At 43.3% G+C, this 20,812-nt stretch overlaps 1 protein-coding gene across 1 annotated transcript in view; it reads left to right on the top strand.

The window, feature by feature from the left end:
- The window catches only part of kif20ba (kinesin family member 20Ba), a gene marked incomplete at its 5' end in the record, with an annotated part of 49,124 nt that extends 31,302 nt beyond the window's left edge, over positions 1-17,822 (top strand). Inside the window, 5 exons of the mRNA XM_083923185.1 lie at positions 3,885-3,926; positions 10,530-10,601; positions 11,702-11,819; positions 15,357-15,502; positions 17,683-17,822. Coding sequence (XP_083779311.1) covers positions 3,885-3,926; positions 10,530-10,601; positions 11,702-11,819; positions 15,357-15,502; positions 17,683-17,763 — 459 coding nt within the window. The 3' untranslated portion in view covers positions 17,764-17,822. The remainder of the gene's footprint in view (positions 1-3,884; positions 3,927-10,529; positions 10,602-11,701; positions 11,820-15,356; positions 15,503-17,682) is intronic.
- Between the last annotated feature and the right edge of the window lie 2,990 nt (positions 17,823-20,812).

Genomic DNA, 20,812 nt, shown 5'->3' with positions numbered 1-20,812 from the left:
AGGTCCACCACTGATTAATGAGACAACTCTTAACGTCACTAAGGTCAGGGCGGGAGCGTGATGGTCAGAGGATGCACAGACAGACACAGATAAACAGAGAAGTCCTCCTCATAGCCACTTTTGCATTCATTCTTTAGTAAACTAAGAAACAACAACACGTCCATCTCGCTCGGTTTTGCTCTGAAGCGCTTCATTAGATAGAGTGGCTGAGAATTTATAGTGCTTAAGTTTCTGTTTGGCTTCTCTTGTGGTGCATCGATGCAAACACAGGGGAAAGTGATGAGGATATACTGCATTATATAAACCTGCGTTGTGCTTAAATTGATTCTCTTCAGTACAGTCGACTGACCAGGTTACATGTATTTTTTGGGGGGTTTCTGCATCAGGGATTGTTGATAAATTACCTGAGCATACGAAGGTTCTTTGAATATGAAACCATATGGGCTGGACTGCTCGGCATCACACTATCAATGAAGAGAAAAATCTAAATACGTATCCTTCAGGTAAGGCTTTCATCTTAGATCCGCATGTGAGCTAGGCAGAGTACAAAATTCATTTGTTTTTACATGCAAACACATGATCCCCGACCTTATTCAGGAAAGCACATTTGCAGGAGAGCTCTCTTCAGTTTCACGTTACTGTGGAGGTGTTGAATCTGGAAAACATGGTTCAACTGATGCACATGGAGTCAAGCCTGCGCCTTCTAGACCAAATCATCAGCAGTTCAATGATTGACACAGATGAGCCGTGTGGTTTTGGTCTCACAGTTACCGTAAGTGTGTTATCGGTGAAGTTGTGAAAGTAAAGAAATTTAAAAAAAGAGTAACTTTATTGTCCCAGAGGGGAAATTAGTCTTGGGCACAGTGCTGCAGTCCGTTGCTTCACATAGAAAGAACCTGTAAGACTTTAAGTGCTCGTGTATTTATTGCACATTGCTCTATTGCGCGGATATTTAGCATTAGCGTTCAGCAGCTTGATGGAGGCTGGTAAATGATGGCTTCCAGCTGTTTGATTTGCACTTTGGCACACAGTATTCTTCCTGATGGCAGAGGTTCCTATTTATGGAAGAGAGGATGTTGAGTCGGCCTGTTTTATGACTGCCTGCTCGCACAGGGTCTGTGTGGGCTCATTCTTCCTTCCCTATTACCTTCACAGCTGATTTGTTCATGCTGGCAAGCCTGAGAATTGATTGTCATTTATCCTGGAAAATAGGTTAAGTTTCTAAAGCTGCTAGTTATACAGTGTGTGCAGGCGTGCATGTAAGCATAGACTGAAAGTTTTGCATCACGATTGCTGATTTGTTGATGTGACTGAGGAGGCAGGTCCACAGTCAGTAGTGTTGCTGGTGTAAAACATGACCTGTGGAGCCCTCTTATGCACCAGAGGAGATGAGATGCAGATCACCAGCAATAAAATCTTAAACAGTGCTCCCACTGCAGTTGTTTTGGTTCCATAAACGCTTTCCTTTGTTGGTATGCTCATGTGTGTGACTCCAAACTGTATCCTCTGTGAACACAACCAAATGTGTACGGTTAATAAGTGTCTTGGACCACACACTGCTTATTGGGTTTGAACATTAAACATGATTGCAGCAGGGGGCTGCTGGGACGCTTGGTTCCAACAGAGCTTTATAAAGAGACTGTGCGCCCCATGGTGGCACCAGTGGCACTTTATATCCAATCCCACCAGGACCTGAACTATATCAACTTTTTATGCTTCCTTTCAAAATGACATGAAACATTAAACTATGTCAGAGCTCCCATCTATTTAGCGTCTGAATAGGTCATAAACAAGTCGTGTCGTTTCAGTTAGAGTTTTTTCTTATGTATATATTTTTAATGCAACGCTTCTTTTAATGTAAGTGCTGTAGGAAATAAACTACATCTTTCATCAAGCAGGCAACCATAATATCACTACAGACACAGAAGACTTTGTACAGGAAACCGATCTTTAAGAATACGTCCGACATTTTTAGGAATTTAGGTTAGGTTTGAAGATTAAGGGCCCACTCACACTGCCCTTCCGCACCGGCTAAAAGCCTAGTGCGTTTGACCAGTGTGAGAGCAGCCGCTCCGCGCATAACTACATTGCCTGAGAGAGGTGGGCTTTTGTAGAGTGCGTTTGCACATGTACGAGTGTGTGCACGTGTACAAGCACGAGCACGATGCCTACGGCGGTTCTGAGGTCATTTCCTGTGCGCCTGTTGGGACATAGAAAAAAGAAGGACGGACCATGCGCGGACATTTACAACAACAACAATGGCGGTGAAAGGTTCATGTTGGTGTGATGCGGAGGTGGAGTGTTTACTGCAGATTTGGTCGATGAAAAGATTCAAAAACAGTCGACAAGACGCACAAAAACTCTGAGGTCTACAGAAAGATTTGGAAACAAAGCCACGCATCGCCATGACGTCATCAATGCGTGTGACGTGTTGCGGCGTGATGACGTATGGACAGCAAGAAGCATTTGCGCGAGGCCCAGGTAGTGTGAGTACAAACGGGCCTGGAGGGGGGGACAAGTACCCTAGAGCAAGGGGCACGGGACGGAAGGACAGTGTGAGTGCGCCCTAATACCACTGTCATGTATAAAGCCAAAAACGTAACAAATTCCACCAGCTAGTAACTCAAACGCTCTCTCACTAACACATCATGTCTCATTTGTGTCGCCAGTCAACCGTGTAAAATGCATAACAAGCTATGATAATAAAATTAAGTAGCCAGATTAAAAAAAGAAAAGGCGCTTTCTTTCTTTTTTGTTGGGCTCAGACGCTGTTTAGACCTTTTCAAAATTGTAAACAAAGACCCTAAATGTGTCCAAGCTTGATTCCTGTTGCTGTGAATGTGATTGACATCTGCTGACAGGAAGTTAACAAGGACCAAGGCTGTTGCCTAGCAATGAAATTCCATTAAGAAAGGTCTATACATTTATCTTTCAAGTCTCAGTAGCTCATTAAAGCTTAGGAGTAGATCTTCCTTACTAGTTCGGAGCTACTTTAGTTCATGTAGTGGGATGGAGAAGGAAGCAAGTATGTGTTTTTGTTTCTCAGGGGGAATAAAGAACGCACGTCAGGCCTGTCAGAAGACGTTTGCATAAACAATCGCCTTCCCCACATAGTGCCGCTGGGTGCTTCTCGAGTCTTTGTGGGTGGTACTGCCGTTCTGTTGCTTCTTCAGTCTTTGAGTCCGTAGGTGTGACTGTGTAATTGTTGCCCTTATTATTAGAGCATAAGCAATAGACCGGCTTAGGGCGCACTCACACTGTCCGTCCGTACCGTGCCCCGTGCTTAAGGGTACTTGTCCCCTCCTCCCTCTCCCCCCGGTGGCCAGGTCCATTTGTTGAATGTCCGCGCATGGTCCCTCTTTTTTTTTATTTCTATTTCCGAACAGGCGCACATAAAATGACCTCAGGGCCGCCGTAGGCCTCGTGCACATGCGCACGCTCGTGCTCGTACATGTGCAAACACGCTCTACAAAAGCCCACCTCTCCCAAACGGGCCGTGGACGGCAGCTGGCCGCAGCTAGGCGCAGTACGGTTGCACTCACACTGGTCAAACGAACTAGACTTTACCCGTAAAACCTGTTTGGGCACGGTACGGATGGACAGTGTGAGTGCACCCTCAGATACTATTCCCACAAAACACCTCAAACATGCTTTTATCAACAGTGCTCGGTTTATTAGACTGCTGTGCAAATGGAAATGCTACTAATGAGGCTTTGAAACATTAATGGTTTCCTTTGTTTTTGTGTTCTGTTCTCAGTAAGTGGTTTTGCACATTAGCACTTTGATGCAGTGGAAAGTGTTTTGGTATTAGATTATTAGATTACATTGTTCAACTGTAGAATACATTACAGTTTTGTTTTAACCAAATTATTTCTTTTCTGAAGTCTCACATTTTCAGGAGGAGTAAACGGCGCACAAAACTCCAGGTACTGCTTTATTTTTTCCTGGCATCATGTTGTCGTCCTTCCATACTTCATACGCAGACGATACATTCCCATCACATTCTTCATCATTTGCCACATTCATGTCGTTGTCACTTCCTCCCCTCAACCCAACAAAAACATGCAGTGCTACCAAACGTCTTGTTCATCATGAATATGTTAACACCATCTTGTGAATACATTTATACATCAAGTTCCAGTGGAGCAGCAGCACAATGATGCTGCTGGCCTGAATCTCTGACTCTCCTCACAAATTTAGCAGAGAGTTCTGGAAAAAGAGAGAGTTATTGTCCTTTAACAGTGTTTTTCACCTCCAGTTTCACGACTGGCTCCTGGCCAACAGTAGTTTCAGGAATCAATGAGCGTGAGGATATGATGCGTAAAACTGCATGTGTGTATCCTGCCTCTCCTGCATCGGTAAATATTTTTAGAAACAGATGGTGTAACCGTCTTGGTCTCCCATGAGCAGGGAAGGGAGAGAGGCTACGTTTACTTTGCACATCATCTGATTATAGCCAATAACCAGAGTAAGGCCTCACGCCAATGAGGACGGTCGTTTGGGTTTCTTGTTGGAGCGTTTCCGTTAATTCACCCGTTTCCATGCTACAGAGCAAAGTGACTAATGCCTCAAGACCTTCACATTATTATGCAGTGTCACAGGTTCCCTCTGGTATTCATGCTCGAAAACAAATTTCTTCCATGATGTTAATGTGGTTTAACCTTCTGGTTCAGTACAGGGCTGCTGTCCGGTCTTATTTAGCTTATTAGATGGGGGGGGTGAGTTTAAAAGGAAGCCTCCGAGAGCAGAGTTGGTGTCTTAAGTCTTCCTTAAATTTCCACCGTACGCCACTTTTCTTTCCTTCTATTTAAACCATTTTAACTTTGTATGTTGAGCTCTGATCTCTGTTTTGTTAAAGCCACAGAATGGGGGAAGGAAAATCTAGCTGGAGCTGTTCCTCCCTCACACAGGGAGGTCAGAGTTAAGGGTTTAGCCACAGGACAATAGCCCCTGAAAGTTGTTTGGATTCAGTTCCCTTCTCAAGGACACTTGAGCGGATAACTCAGGGGCCAAAGTATCAAATTATTATTACAGGGTCGCTTGTATGACCACAGACCCACACTGCTCCCAGCTGATTGCGGGGTCGCTGCTGGCACCACTTCGTCCTGTACTCCTGCAGTTTTCTCGATGATGACTCTGCTGAACATCGTTTTAAGCATTGGGAAAACATTTTATTTAAACCATGGAGTCACATTTGAATGTGGGTAGTGTGTTAAGGCTGCGGTGGTGGGGGTCGCAACAATATGGTGAGGCTGAATACATTTTCGAGAAACTGCATCTGACGTCTGGTTGGGGTGGCCAATGATGTAATGTCACGGCAATCAGGCAATGTACAACGGAGACGCAAATGTGCCCTTTAAGTGACACTCCCACACCACCACACGACCATGCGCTAGTGGCTCTGGACGCTGATTTGGTGTGAATGCAGCCCTAAGGCCTTTACGCTCTGTGCACTTGATGAAGGTCAAAATGCTCACCTTCGAGTATTTAGAGAGGTGATGGGCTCAGCCGACCAAACTGGCTCAATAGTTACGCATTCTAGGGCTTTTACTGTGAAAGGTAAGAAGAGATGGATTGTGTTTGGTATGCATTGCCTCTGCTATTCTGAATCAAACTAAAGGCGTTCGCTATGGTGGTTTTATAATCCTCATCACAGATGTATCTGTATTTATGTAAGCAAATGGAAAACCTGTATATCTGCATTTGACTTTCCTCTGGATCCATTTAATCTCTTGTATTTGTGTTTTTCATATTCAAGATTCAAGAAGCTTTATTTATGATTGTGCAACAGTTTCAATACAAAGATGAAAGGATCAGAGTGACAATAAGCATAAAAACATAAATCAAATCAAACTAAAGCATAAAGCATCAAATAAATCAAACAACAACTAAATGTGACAGAGTGCAACAGACATAGTAGTTAAACGCAGGTTTATACAATATACAACAATACGCAGCGTGCAGTTTAGCAGCAGATGAAATAAAATAAGTACAAACTAAATAAGTGATAAGGAGCGATAAGTGATAACAGTGTTAAAGTGTAGCAGCATTTCTGACTGAAGTAAGTTACAGTACAACTAAATACAGTGATAAAGTGACATTTGCTCAGGACACACTGGCCCTCATTTATCAATCTTGCGTGAAAACGGGCGCAGATCTGAGCGCAGAATTGGTCGTAGGAAAGGACCCACGTGTGATTTATGAAACATTCGTATTGGACCAATCTCAGCGTACGAATGAGCGGGCCTTGATAAATGCGGCGCCTGAATTCGATCGTCATTAACATGTTACGCCCCTAAATATTCCTGTTTCGGAGGCCTCGCCCACTGAGGTCAAACACGGAGAGGAAGAACGCTGGTTAGAAAGACACTTTTCCGACGCACAGATCGGCATCCTGACATCCGAGATGGAGCAAAATAAAGATGTGCTTTTTGTCTTAAGAGTGGAATAAAAGGGGCCCATCATAAAAACGCTGTATGGAGAAGAATAACGGAGGCAGTCAACCCGAAGCAGCGCTCCACTGTGACCTGTGTGCGCGCACTGCTGAACCTGCGCTCCTTGCCAGGAAATGGTCGTACATTCGTTTGATAAATTAGGGCCAGTGTCTCCACTGTTCCTTACCTTAATCCTAAATTATTAAGATTACTTTCCAAATGCCTGTCACATGAGGAGTGTTCCTTTTCTCTGCTTCCTGCTTTTAAGACATTGTTAAATGCAAAGCCAGTCTTCTTTCCAGTCGTCCTGATTTTTGAAGTAATTATATTGTCAAAATCAGTGGAATAATGGGAATTTAATTGTTACCTCTTAAATAGAGTGCTCGAATTTCATCCATGTGACACGCAGTCAGAGAGCTGAACGGTAAAGAGGATTCTTATCTGATGGGTTTGACATCTGTAGGCAGTGACCCAGCAGGATACGGCAGCTGATTTCATCAGCTATACAAACTCCCGCACCATTCAGCTTTTCTCCCAGATAATCGAGTGTTGGCGGGCTGGAACATGTAAACTGGCACACTGTGAACACAGATAAACGGCTCCAGCTTTTACTCTTTGCATACAATCATTTTCATCTCTCTTCTCTCCTCCGTCCTTTTAACCTCGTTCAGTCATTCCTCCAACTCTCCATCCTCCTCCTCCTCCTCCTCCTCCTCCTCCTCCTCCTCCTCCTCTCGGTCTCTCACAGCCCGTCTGTTCAGCAGATGAGATTCTAATGATTTATTGACGATGTTGTGGCGCTTCTTTAGAGGAGACGTCGCCACTGTCCTAGAAAATCTTTCTTTGAATTTCTAGCTTTCATGATTTTTTTGTTAGTTTGGCCCTGGCAACAGAAGTGCTGTGCACCATGGAGTCCGTTACTCTCTGGATTACTCAGATAGATAACGCCATTTTCAAGAAATACATATACCGTATTTTCCGCACTATCAGTTGCACCTAAAAACCTTCAGATGTCTCAAAAGCCGAAAGTGCTCCTTATAACCCGGTGCTCCTTATATATGGACCAATATTGAGCCACAACAGGTCTCCAACTACGGTGAGCAGCCGCCGACTCTATTTTCCCCCGTAGAAGAAGTAACGCGCGGTGCATGTTGAGATATACGACTGCGTGAAGCCTGCCGTTTCATTTCCATGTGTGTGTTTGTGTAAAGAGCCCAAAATGGCTCCTGTTAAGAGACACGCTTACGACGCAGAGTTTACACTCAAGGCCATTAGTCACGCAGGAGAACACGGGAACAGAGCAGCAGCCAGAGAGTTGAACATGAACCAATCAATGGTGCCGAAGTGGAGGAAGCAACAAGACGACCTCCCCTGACTGTTGTGTTGACATTCCCTTTAAAATAAGTCTTTCAAAATAAGACATTCATTGAAGGTGCGCCTTATAGTGCAGAAAATACGGTGTATATATATCAAGGACTAATTTTGACCTCATTGTCAGCATGAATGTTACCGCACAATTGGCCACAGGTGTAAAGGGTTCGGTATTATTAGACATTTATGGAACTTCTTTGACCCCAATGTATTGGCAGATATTAGCATTTTACAGATCGATCTTTCTTCCTCCCCATATAGCACGAGAACTGTGACTTGCTTTATGTGGAAAAAACACTTTAAATAGCTTTGATAGCTAACAGATGGATCATTTGATACCCGACCCTGCAGACTTGTCCCGGTGATGCAGCCATGATGTTGCGTTCATTGTCATGGACGTGTGCAGCCACTTTCCTGGAACCAATTGTGCGTCCGCGTAGATAGTAAGCGGACTTAAACCGTGCCTTTCTCGTCTTCTACATTCACCCTTTCAACGCGCATTCATATATTTATGTAGAGGCTGCCATACAAGGTGCCGCCTGCTCATCAGGATCTTATCTTACCATTCACACACACATTCACACACTGCTGACAGCCTTCAGGAGCAGTTTGGAGCCTAGTCATGCCAAAGGACTCTTCCATATGCAGACCACGGGGGGTTCGAACCGATTAGTAGACGACCCGCACTACCTCCGGAGCTACTACAGCTGTCCGTGGAGCGCTTATGTTCGAGCCTCTCAACTAAATTCACCTGCGAGGTTGTCAGCTGTTTACCTTTCTGGCATTTAGCTGTTGTTGCTACTGCACCGGCCAGCTGCGTGTGAAACTCTTTTTTATCTTTTCGGTTTGTGACTCTAACAACTAACGGCTGGGCAACACTGTGCGGAGAGCCGCGGAGCAGCCCAGAGTGTGCTGCTGACCCACTGACACAGCTAAAATGTAATTTGCTGGTGCTAAAGCTTTCCAATAAGCTACTCCAATGAAATTGATGGTGAAAGTTTTATTGCTAACGGTTAATTATTCATTTTCCTATTACCCGAAAAACTAATTAAAAAAACCTGTGGGAAATTGAAACCAGTTATCTACAAAGAGAACTAAAACGAGGAAAAACACTTTCATTAAAAAACAAAATGTTTCTTAGCTGGAATCACGTACTAAGAATTTAATGACCGATATATATTTTTTATATATATATATATATATATATATATATATATATATATATGTGTGTGTTTTAACGTATTCTGAGGTTTGGTTTTAGACTTTACACCAAGTTAGAATCTATTCTCCAAAATCCAGCAAGAAACCCTCGACTCGCAGCTCATCTCCGCCTCTCTCTATCTTCTCTGCATCTTTCTTTGTCCCCAGTCTTGACTCACATTATCTCATGTCTCATTTACTTTCTCCGCACGCTCCCTCTATCATCTCATCTCTCTCACACACACACACACATGCACACACATACATTTCATCTTGTTTACTTTCTCCGCTCTCACACTCCAATCATGGTTGATCGCTATCACTTATCACTACACTACTCATCTGTATCTTTCCACTTTTTTCTCACACACACACACACACACACACACACACTCTCTAGCTCCATTATATACTGTCTTCATGTTTTGTTTTTTTAACTCTACCAATCTCTACTTCTGTACTTCTCTCTCTCTGTCTCTCTGTTCTGTTCTTCCATCCTTTCTCTGAATTTATCTAAAATAGAGACGAACAGAGACAGACAACCATTCACACCTACGGGTGATTTAGAGTCATCAATGAACCGAACACCTGCATGTCTTTGGACTGTGGGAGGAAACCGGAGAACCCGGAGAAAACCCACGCAGACACGGGGAGAACATGCAAACTCTGCACAGAAGGGCCCCAGCCGGGATTTGAACCTGGGATCTTCTTGCTGTCTTAATAACTTAAAAACTAGCATATCAGAAATAATCTAAATAAAACATGTGAAACTGAAGCTTTCTCTAAAATATGTTTCAAGGCAAAAAAATGTAAAGCTCTTCATAAAGCCATCCTCCATGTACTCCATCATGTCATTCAACTCATCACCTCTCAGTGAGCAGACCAGGGAGGAAAATGTCAGATGCAGGTGTCACTTAATGAAGACACAGCTGTTAATGAGCTGGTCACCATAGTTCAGCAGCTCATTACATGTATTTTTACTTTGCTTTCTTCCAAAATAATGTTAACTCGGAGCTGCAGGGAAACAAATACTCTCTTTAAGTGTTGATGAAAGTTTTTCTAAGCACGTTTAGCTGAAGTGCTTGTCACTGACGTCTTTTTGAAAATACAAACTGAAGATTAATTGGGTGTTTCTGAGACACTCAGACGATATTTTTTGACTGGGAGCCGTTACGCTTGTCAACTCTTTAGGCCCCGTGGCAGGTAAATGACCCTGAATTGGAGCTTGTTTGCGCTCCTTCAAAATTATTGAAAGTGCAATTGACCGACCACTTGAGGCTGGTGCACAAAGTGTCTGAATGTTTTTCTCCTCATGTCGAGCTCTCGTAATGACCCGCCCCATCTCGTCCAAACAGTCATGTCATTATGAAGCATTTTGTTTGAACTCTTTTAACCTTTCTGCACGTCAGCCTCTTACTCATCCTCTGGTACAGATGCCTGAGTTCACACCCTGGTTTGTTTGCTTGTTTGTCTGTTGTCATTTTGTATGGCCTTGTGCATTTCCCTTCTGTGTGTGTGTTACAGGAAGAGGTGGAGGCAGAGAACAGAATGAACAGACGGACCAAACTGACAAATCTGGCCTCACACCAAGAGGAGGTGAAAAATGCACACACACACACACACACCTGCATAACCATGCAAATGCGCTGTGATGCATCCTACACATATGACATAAATGATTCATAACTAACACTTCGATGTAGCAAAACCTGCTTTCAGAAAATACTCATTCTTCACACAGTATGTCACTGAAAACCTGCAGGCATCATGTTCTTAAATTGAGTCTTTGTAGGTTTAGCTGTCAGTGGGATTTAAACTATAGTATAATATTTGATCAGTGAAGCCAAAGTGCCTTAAAGCTGCATTCTCTCTAATGTCCAGCAGGGGGCGACCACACTGACTCTATAAAGAAGTCTCGTTGTGTAGAAGTCAATGAGAAAATGAGCCTAAACTTCTCACTTTATTTATTCCATCAGTAAACTTTTTCCCAATGAGTTTATGTCTCAATTTCTAGTCTCAAGTCTTCTTCAACACAGCCTGATGTTCATTTAGTCAATGATGGTCCATTTAGAGTCAAACAGACCATAAAGAAGGGGATGCTTTAGTGCGGGGCTACCTTATGATTGACAATTCGCCGTGCTAGCAACAGGATCGGCTTAGCAAAACGTATACACGCCGTTGTGGACATTAAAATAGCTGTGAACTTGTTTGTGTTAAAGTCTCAGGACTTTGACCCTCTCACTGTGTTTGCACTTTAAGTTAAACGTAACATCGTGGTTTCATAAAGATGTCTTATTTCTTGCTAACGGCGCTAACGTTAGCTTAACTGACAAGTACAGGCCCGTCCAGTAACTGCAAAGTCAGCATCGAAAAACAGCGACAGAACATTTTTCCATCTTACTTGAGGAGTTAAGGTTTTTATTTTCACCGCACCAGATTTGCTAATTGTTGGAACAGACTATCAAAGGGGGTGATTTTTGTTTTCAACTAAAATATCAAATACCGTCAATAATCTATGAAGGTATGACAGAATAAATACCGCCCAACCCATTCAACCTAAAAGATGTTTACAAGAGACAGCATCATTTGGTCAGACTACCTCACCATTCATATTTTTGTGTACTGTAAGACACATGGTGCTCTCCCCACTGTACACGCTGACAGACTAACCACAGTTCACTGTCATCTGTGATCAGACGTCTTCCCCAGCGGGTCGCCACGACTCCCAAAGCAGCATCCGCAGCAGAAAGGAAGTAACTCTGCAGAAGATCGGAGAGTTCCTGCAGAGCTCCCCTACGCTGCTGGGCTCTAAAGGTCAGTGTGTGTCAGTGTGTGGCTCTTTACTGCCGAGATATTTCACTTTCATCTGCTTCTCTGTCGATCACAGTCATGAGGGAGGAGTAGAGGTTGAGAATATATCTTTTTTTAGGGGAGTTTACACGATTAAGCAACAAAATTATCAGCAGGTGAAACAAACTTGTCAATATCTATCGTCAGCACAGCGCACATGGATCAGTTAATTACAATTTGACAACAATAGAAGAAGAAAGTCAAAGAAAAAGAAAGTACCGTATTTTCCGCAATATAAGGCGCACCACATTATAAGGCGCATAGAACAGACGCTACAGTGGAGGCTGGGGTCACGTTCTGCATCCATTAGATGGAGCTGCGCTAAAGGGAACGTCAACAAAACAGTCAGGGGAGGTCGTCTTGTTGCTTCCTCCACTTCGGCCCCATTGACTGGTTCATGTTCAACTCTCTGGCTGCTGCTCTATTCCTGTGTTCTACTGCGTGACTAATGGCCTTGAGTTGAAGCTCTGCGTCGTAAGCGTGTCTCTTAACAGGAGCCATTTTGGGCTCTTTACACAAACACACACATGGAAATGAAACGGCACGCTTCACGCAGTCGTATATCTCAACATGCACCGCGCGTTACTTCTTCTACGGGGAAAATAGAGTCGGCGGCTGCTCACCGTAGTTGGAGACCTGTTGTGGCTCAATGTTGGTCCATATATAAGGAGCACCGGATTATAAGGCGCACTGTCGGCTTTGGAGACATTTGAAGGTTTTTAGGTGAAACTTATAGTGCGGAAAATACGGTAATCATCTTTATTTGTAAATGAGGCTGGTCGATAATTAGATCTGATTGTCTTTCAATGGAAACGTATCTTGTTGAAATCTTGTGTCCTACTATACGAGTAAGTCATCAAAATGATAATAAGCACATAAAACCTGATGTGAAATAGTGATATTTCGCCCAGACATCCTTAATTAAATGAGAAAATACTCAGACTTTATTATTTGTTACACATTCAATCCACAGGAATATAAATAATAGGGTTTAACATGTGTTTTTTTCATATATGACCAACACATCCACTGTTTCTTTCTGTTTTTGTTAAAAACGTCAGTGGCCGGCTGTTTAAGGAAATCACTAAATCTTTTTAAAAATGTAACTTCGTAGTTATGAACTGTTTTTACATCGTCAGGGGACAATGAGAGAAAGATTAACATCGTGGGTTATGACAATAACAAATATTAAAAGGCACTAGAGACGTTTTAAAGAACCAATAACATAAAACCAACAGGCACCATTAAAACAACATAACACATGCTGCCCTTTTAATCTTGGAGCTCACAGTTGTGCATTTTAATGATCTGCAGTTTAAAGACATATTTGGGGGGTGGGGGCACATAAATGTAAGACTACATAAATCGAGCCTGATGACCATTAAAGTGCATCAGTATCAGTTTCTGCCCTTTACAGAAATTGCTTTACTTGCTGTAACATTCCTGAGACAGTAAAAAAGTTTTTCTGATATTTAAAATGAGCTTCAATGTTCAAACTGTGATCAAAGAGATCAGTGAAGTTATCGCAGCTCGGAGCTTTTCATGACACACACACACACATGTGCATAAACACACACACACACACACGTGCATAAACACACCAAAGCTCTTTCACACAGGTCACTCTCCCCAATGCATTAGAATCATTCACCTTGAGTCATTTACTGAGAACATCCAGGGGGGAACCACACGACCCAGATGGGTTTTTAGAATTGTCTAAATTTCACAGTTGAGAACAGTTCGTAGAAACTCGGCGTAGGACGCACAAGGACAAACCTCTGTGTGTCTGCCGGGGTCCTTTTCGAAGGACAGCGCCGGTTTGACAAAGTAACGGGGCAAGGACGGCCGAGTTTGGGACTCTAATGATGGCTCCGAGGACTCGAGACACAGGAACATATTGGAATCACCAGAGTCCTCTGGGTTTCATCCTCGGGGACTGGCACTTTCACTCGCTCAATTAATTGACGCCCTGGGGTTCCAGCGCAAGTGTGTTGTCGTCTGCCGCCATCTGATCCTCCCTCCATCTCTCCATCTCTCTCTCTCTCTCTCTCTCTCTCTCTCTCTCTCTCTCTCTCTCTCTCTCTCTCTCTCTCTCTCTCTCTCTCTCTCTCTCTCTCTCTCTCTCTCTTCTGCCTCTCGCTGTTGCCTCCTCGTCTTTTATCTTTGTTAGTTTACTCCCTCTAACACCTCACTCTTTCTTTCCTAATCTTCTTCCTTTCTCTTCCTCCACTGTGCACTCCCTCCTTTCTCCATCCTTCCCTCCTCCGTCCCTTTTATCACCAATCTTTCCCTCACCTCCCTGTCCCATCCTTTCTTTCTTTCCTTTACCCTGCAGCCTGATTGTTCTCTTCTTTTTCCACCTGAACAGTTAATTACGACCGTGCCAGTGTTGGCTTTACAGATGCTAGGATTGTCTCCTGAAAAGACCAAAACACACATTGACTGTGTCCTGCCAACAACTATTGTCTGTAAATGCTGTCCAAGAATATTCTAAGTCTGAGTATTAAATGTACCGTATTTTCCGCACTTTAAGGCGCACCTTCAATGAATGACGCTACAGTCGAGGCTGGGGTTACGTTAAGGACCGCCTCTAAACTCATTGATGTTAAGTTGGCGTGCTAGCGCTGTTGCCTTCAGTGGAATAGTGATCGTACGGACTCTTCTACTTGCTGCTCTCTGTTCAACAACCCACTGTTGGAGTTTGTCCTCCAGCTGCAGCCGTCTCGCTCTGTTCCCTCTAAACTCTGTTTAGTCTTCTTTACTCGGCGCAGGTCGTCTTGTTGCTTCCTCCACTTCGGCACCATTGATTGGTTCATGTTCAACTCTCTGGCTGCTGCTCTATTCCCGTGTTCTACTGCGTGACTAATGGCCTTGAGTGTAAACTCTGCGTCGTAAGCGTGTCTCTTAACAGGAGCCATTTTGGGCTCTTTACACAAACACACACATGGAAATGAAACGGCACGCTTCACGCAGTCGTATATCTCAACATGCACCGCGCGTTACTTCTTCTACGGGGAAAATAGAGTCGGCGGCTGCTCACCGTAGTTGGAGACCTGTTGTGGCTCAATATTGGTCCATATATGAGGAGCACCGGATTATAAGGAGCACTGTCGGCTTTTGAGAAATCTGAAGGTTTTTAGGTGCAACTTATAGTGCGGAAAATACGGTACATTTGAATAATATATATATAAAAATTTTATTTGACTGAAAATACTACTAACTTGCTTTGCCAGAGGGAAGTGGACGCAGGAGACGTCCAGGCGGATTAGACCGCCCTACTGTGAAGCAGTCTACTCAGTGACTTAACAGCAATTATACGTATGCGATAAGTCTGCTGTTCAAATTATTTATTCATAGTAAAATTGAATCACACCGCACATTTAATAACCTCAAGTGGCTCGAACATAAAATTGAGCACTCAATTATAATCTGGATCTATACCTGTCCAAGTCTAAAGTATCTATTCAGCATGTTCCTCCTGAATCGTCTCCGTCTCTGCAGCCAAGAAGATGATGAGTCTGGTGAGCGGGCGAGGGGATGCAGACTCAGCAGCCTCCTCTTCATCCCTCAGTCTGAGAGCCAAGAAAAACAAAAGGAGACTGTACAGGCCTGAAATCTCCTCCCCCATGGACATGCCCCCACACCCTGTAAGTGTCACTCATATAATATATAGCTTAAGCTCATTATGCAGACGCACAGTCGTCACAGTCCACTCACATACACAGTAACTTACAGCACAGCTGGGTATTAAACTCAACACCTGTCAGACTCATTGTTCTTCAGATATTTGCTGATTCATATCAAAATGTTGCTATTTTTAGACTTTTTTTTACATAAGGCAAAGTTCTTATGTGACAGCTTGCGTTTAGACATTACTTTGGAAATGTCACTTATTTTGCTTTAAAGGGGGTTAAAGAGGATTGTAGCAACATGGTTGTATTCCTCAAATAATGGATTAATGCGCAGGCTGCGGCCCAGGGGATCCACCGCATGAGCAGAGGCCCTGGACTAGTTTTAATTATTTCAATTTACTTTAGAGGAGGAAACAAAACTTTGCCCATAACAATCACTTTAAAAAAACAACCACGTGGCCATGTTCATAAGGTCAATTTACATTTCAGTTAATGTGTCACTGCTCCTGGACCACATAGTGTGAACAATGAAATATTATGTAACTAAACTGTGAATGCCTCTGTCTGCAGCATTGCTGTTTATAGTAACGGCTGAGTCAGGCCTCCTGGTAACTCACCTGGTAGAGAGTGTGTGGATGGTGGGGGGGGCGGGGCCTGTTTACCTTAGACTGTGTGTGTGTGTGTGTGTGTGTGTGTGTGTGTGTGTGTGTGTGTGTGTGTGTGTGTGTGTGTGTGTGTGTGTGTGTGTGTGTGTGTGTGTGTGTGTGTGTGTGTGTGTGTGTGTGTGTGTGTGTGTGTGTGTGTGTGTGTGTGTGTGTGTGTGTGTGTGTGTGTGTGTGTGTGTGTATCCCAAAAATAATGTTTGTCTCAATGTGTGTGTATGCCAGAGCAATCCCATGCACCCCGGCCATATCAATTTTCCAAGCATACAAGCATGGCACTAAATTACTTTGTTTTCTGGTAAAGCTTGATGAGTAAGAGGGGGTGACCCACTCCAAAATAGCAGCTTGGAGGCCTCAATTAAACTGGACTAAGGCAAAAGACTTTATTTTGTCTTATGTCCCTTAAAGTGTAATTCCAGCGCAAATTCCTCCCATGGTCTTTTTTCGGCAGTTACATACATCAAATAAGCCATCAAGACTGTTTTTTTTCGTGTATGTACTATTAACGAGAAATCAGTGAAAGTTGCTAACCGTCAGACGTGGCTAACAGTGATTAGCTCGGGGCAGCACGGTGAAGGCATTCAAAGGTCTTTTTTAACCACTAATGCTTCTGAAAATAACAGCAAACCTCTGCAGCAGCATGAGAATGGTACATGGTAAATGGACTTGTACTTATATAGCGTCTTTCTAGTCTTCTGACTACTCAAGGCGCTTCACAGTGTTTGTCACATTCACCCGTTCACACTGACATTCACACTGATGGCAGTGGACATCTACAGACCATCTAATCTAATCATTCACACCACATTTACACACCCATGCGCAGCACAGGGAGCAATTCAGGGTTCAGTGTCTTTCCCAAGGACACTTCGACATGTCGACCGGGGGGAGATGGGGATCGAACTCCACTCTGCCACCAAGCCACAGCCGCCCGCTAGAAGAGTCCCTACACACAAAACAAAGCAGCAACAGCGTAGTTAGTGAAGCCAGAGTTTATTAAAGAGTGTTTTAAAGACTTACCTACTGGCCCCTGTATCAGCTCCTCTCATAGTAAAGTCCATTACAGTGGATTACCAAAGTCAATCCCAAAGGAAGGAGCCCATTGGTGCTTTGTTTTGTGTGTAGGGACTCTTCTCATGCTTCTGCAGAGGTTTGCTGTTATTTTCAGCAGCATTAGTGGTTAAAAAAGACCTTTGAATGCCTTCACCGTACTGCCCCGAGCTAATCACTGTTAGCGTCGTCCGGCTGTTGGCGACTCCACGGGTCTCTGTCTTGATGGCTTATTTGATGAGTGTAAGTGCCGTAAGTGGGATGATTTTGCGCTGGAATTACATTTTAAGTGCCCGCATAAACAAAGTTGATGTAATTATTTAGTTTTAATAACATGAACGGGTGATTTGATCAGTTCATAACATCAGCTGATCCACTAACCGTCTCAGTCTTCTGATTGGTTGTTAAATAGATAGTTTGTGCGTCTCTAATGAAGCCTACAGCTATACACACATTTTTAACTTGTTCTTTCCCTCACTGCAGATAATCAGCAGAGACCCAGAAGAGAGAGAGAGCGACCACCAGATCATTAAAAGGCGCCTTCGCTCCAGGATGGCTAAATAACGACCCTACTTACACGACTCCGCACTCTTTTTTTTTTTTTTTTTTGCTTCAAACTTTAAACACATGAACGAAGCATTTAGCTGCTTATAAGCCCAGCATCCTTTTTATGTTACAGTGGCTGTAAAGTCTTAAAATATAGCGTCTAAGTTATCTTATTTAATCAAATTATCTATTTTGAGTAAATCACTAATATACAGCTAGTTACGTGGCAGTTAAAGGAATAGTTCAGCATTTTAGAAAGTACACTTATTCACGTGTGTAAACGTTCAGTGAGAAGATCGATACCACTCATGTCTGTGTTGGTCAGTGTGGAGTCAATCACATGTTGATCTGTTCCTTCACAATAGAGATATAAACCGTATTTTCCGCACTTTAAGGCGCACCACATTATAAGGAGCATAGAACAGACGCTACAGTGGAGGCTGGGGTTACGTTAAGGACCGCCTCTAAACTCATTGATGCTAAGTTGGCGTGCTAGCGCTGTTGCCTTCAGTGGAACAGTGATCGTACGGACACTTCTACTTGCTGCTCTCTGTTCAACAACCCACTGTTTGAGTTTGTCCTCCAGCTGCAGCCGTCTCGCTCTGTTCCCTCTAAACTCTGTTTAGTCTTCTTTACTTGGCGCAGGTCGTCTTGCTGCTTCTTCCACTTCGGCACCATTGATTGGTTCATGTTCAACTCTCTGGCTGCTGCTCTATTCCCGTGTTCTGCTGCGTGACTAATGGCCTTGAGTGTAAACTCTGCGTCGTAAGCGTGTCTCTTAACAGGAGCCATTTTAGGCTCTTTACACAAACACACACATGGAAATGAAACGGCACGCTTCACGCAGTCGTATATCTCAACATGCACCGCGCGTTACTTCTTCTACGGGGAAAATAGAGTCGGCGGCTGCTCACCGTAGTTGGAGACCTGTTGTGGCTCAATATTGGTCCATATATAAGGAGCACCGGATTATAAGGCGCACTGTCGGCTTTTGAGACATTTGAAGGTTTTTAGGTGCAACTTATAGTGCGGAAAATACGGTAATTGAATCTTTTGACTGGGAGAGAGATTTTGCACGATCCTAATTTCTCCACATTAAGCATCAAATGACTCCAGAGTATCTCTCTGATAGTGAGCACTCTTAATGTTTACATGTTTAACACTACTGTACGTAGACAAAAAGATGCAGATTTTTTATTTACTTTAAAATGTGCAATTGTTTTTCTTTTGTAAGTACCTGGGCGGTGCTGGAGTGTAGTTGTATTCTTTTTTAGGGAGGCACTAATCCCGATGTTGTGCCCATAATCGCCTCGTTGACTGCATCCACCTCTCAGTACATGAGGTGATATCCACCGACGGCAGTGGCTGATGTTTACCCACTGTGTTGCATCAACTTTGCATCGGCTAAACGTTCCGTAGAGAGATTTAAAAAGGCTATTTTTCCCCAAAAATAATGGTTCTTTTAGAGATTGCTGTCGATTGATTTTGTGCTCCTTCAAAGACAAAGTGTGATGAGAAGCTGAATGACTTTAAAACAGTTCAGTTATTTCTCTATAATGAAGATTTTGTTGTTTTCCTGGCACAAAAGGGGGGAAAAATAACTAGAATAAAATAAACAGCAGCAAAAAATGTTATTTAAAACACCTGTTTCGGCCCAGAACTTCCCAATCGGTGCATCCCTGGCCCTTGTTGTATCATGTGTTCAACGGTTTACTCTTAGTGTCAGCGTTTTTCAAACCTCTCTAATGTTCTTCTGTTTGTAAAAAGCCGTGAACTTCCAACTTCCTGATTTATTTCTCTGAACGTCGTCTCAGCAAAGCTGCTAACAGAGCAACACTCTCAGATCAGGAGTCAGATATCCAGACGCGTCCCCTGGAGTCGACTTGTTCTACTTCTCACTACACTCCGACCGCACTTTACCTCTTTCTTTGAACGATCGCGTGATTCTACACTAGAGCTCGATCAATCTAGATTTGTTTACTCGTCACTGAAACACCTTTAAGTTTATTAGTTACCGCTGGATGTCGACCTCCTCCTGTCACTATATCCTGTTTCAGATGAAGGAAATGTTATTAATGCTGCCTTAGTTTAAAAAAAAAGTTTCATTCCTTTTGTTTATTGCCTGAAAATGCCACTTTTCTGTACATGTACAGTTCCGTCACACTCTCATTTTGTGTCGTTGTATACAGACGATCTTATCATTTACCCAATAAAACAAAAAAAAATACTTCTCAAATACGGAGAGCTGCTGTTTTTATTTCTTATATTTTATTTGTTTTTTTTCACTCAAACTCTGGGGAAAAGGCTTTAAAGGCAGAAAATAAACAATATCAAAACATAAAGCCGTCACTTTGTTCCAGTTTGTCTTTGAAAGGAAAGAATGGAACTGAATTCATCCGCGGGTCGTATGTTTTGTTACAGTCCGGTGCTTTCGTCACACAGAACCGCCCTCGCTGCACGGCTGTGTTTAGTGTGGGCTGTAATTTCCAGATAACACTATAAATCATCCTCATTACTCTCTGAACTGTTGCCCTCGTCGCTTTCCAGGAACCGAGTTATTAGTGTGGACGGTGGCTTTTACCTCGCGCTCATCACTGATGCTTGATGGATTCAAAATCTGCTTAGAGTTCATTCATTTAGCGTATTTGCTCTGGATCACTGTCAGCGAGACGCCCGGCGTGATTTATTCAGCGCTGAATGTGGAACAGGGGAGACAATAGGAGGAGGTGTTGTTCATATGTGGAAGAAAACATGATTGAGAAAGTGTATAACAGGGTGAGGTCACCGTGTTCTGGGGACATAGGCCTGATACGCACATTCAATATCTTTACATTGGAGAAACAAAACAACCACTGCATAAACGCATGGCCCAACACAGGAGAGCTAACTCCTCAGGACTGGACTCCGCGGCCCACTAACACCTCAAGGAGAAAGCCCACTCTTTTGATGACAACAATGTCCACATCCTGGACAGAGAGGACAGATGGTTTGAAAGAGGAGGAAAAGAAGCATCTATGTAAAAGTAGAGAAACCATCGCTAAACAGAGGAGGAGGTCTGAGACTCCAC

This window comes from Echiichthys vipera (genome assembly GCF_963691815.1).
Source record: "Echiichthys vipera genome assembly, chromosome: 11".
NCBI classification, from domain to species: Eukaryota; Metazoa; Chordata; class Actinopteri; order Perciformes; family Trachinidae; genus Echiichthys; species Echiichthys vipera.
Note: the sequence above shows the minus strand (reverse complement) of the source record. Positions and strands in the feature narration are given on the sequence as shown.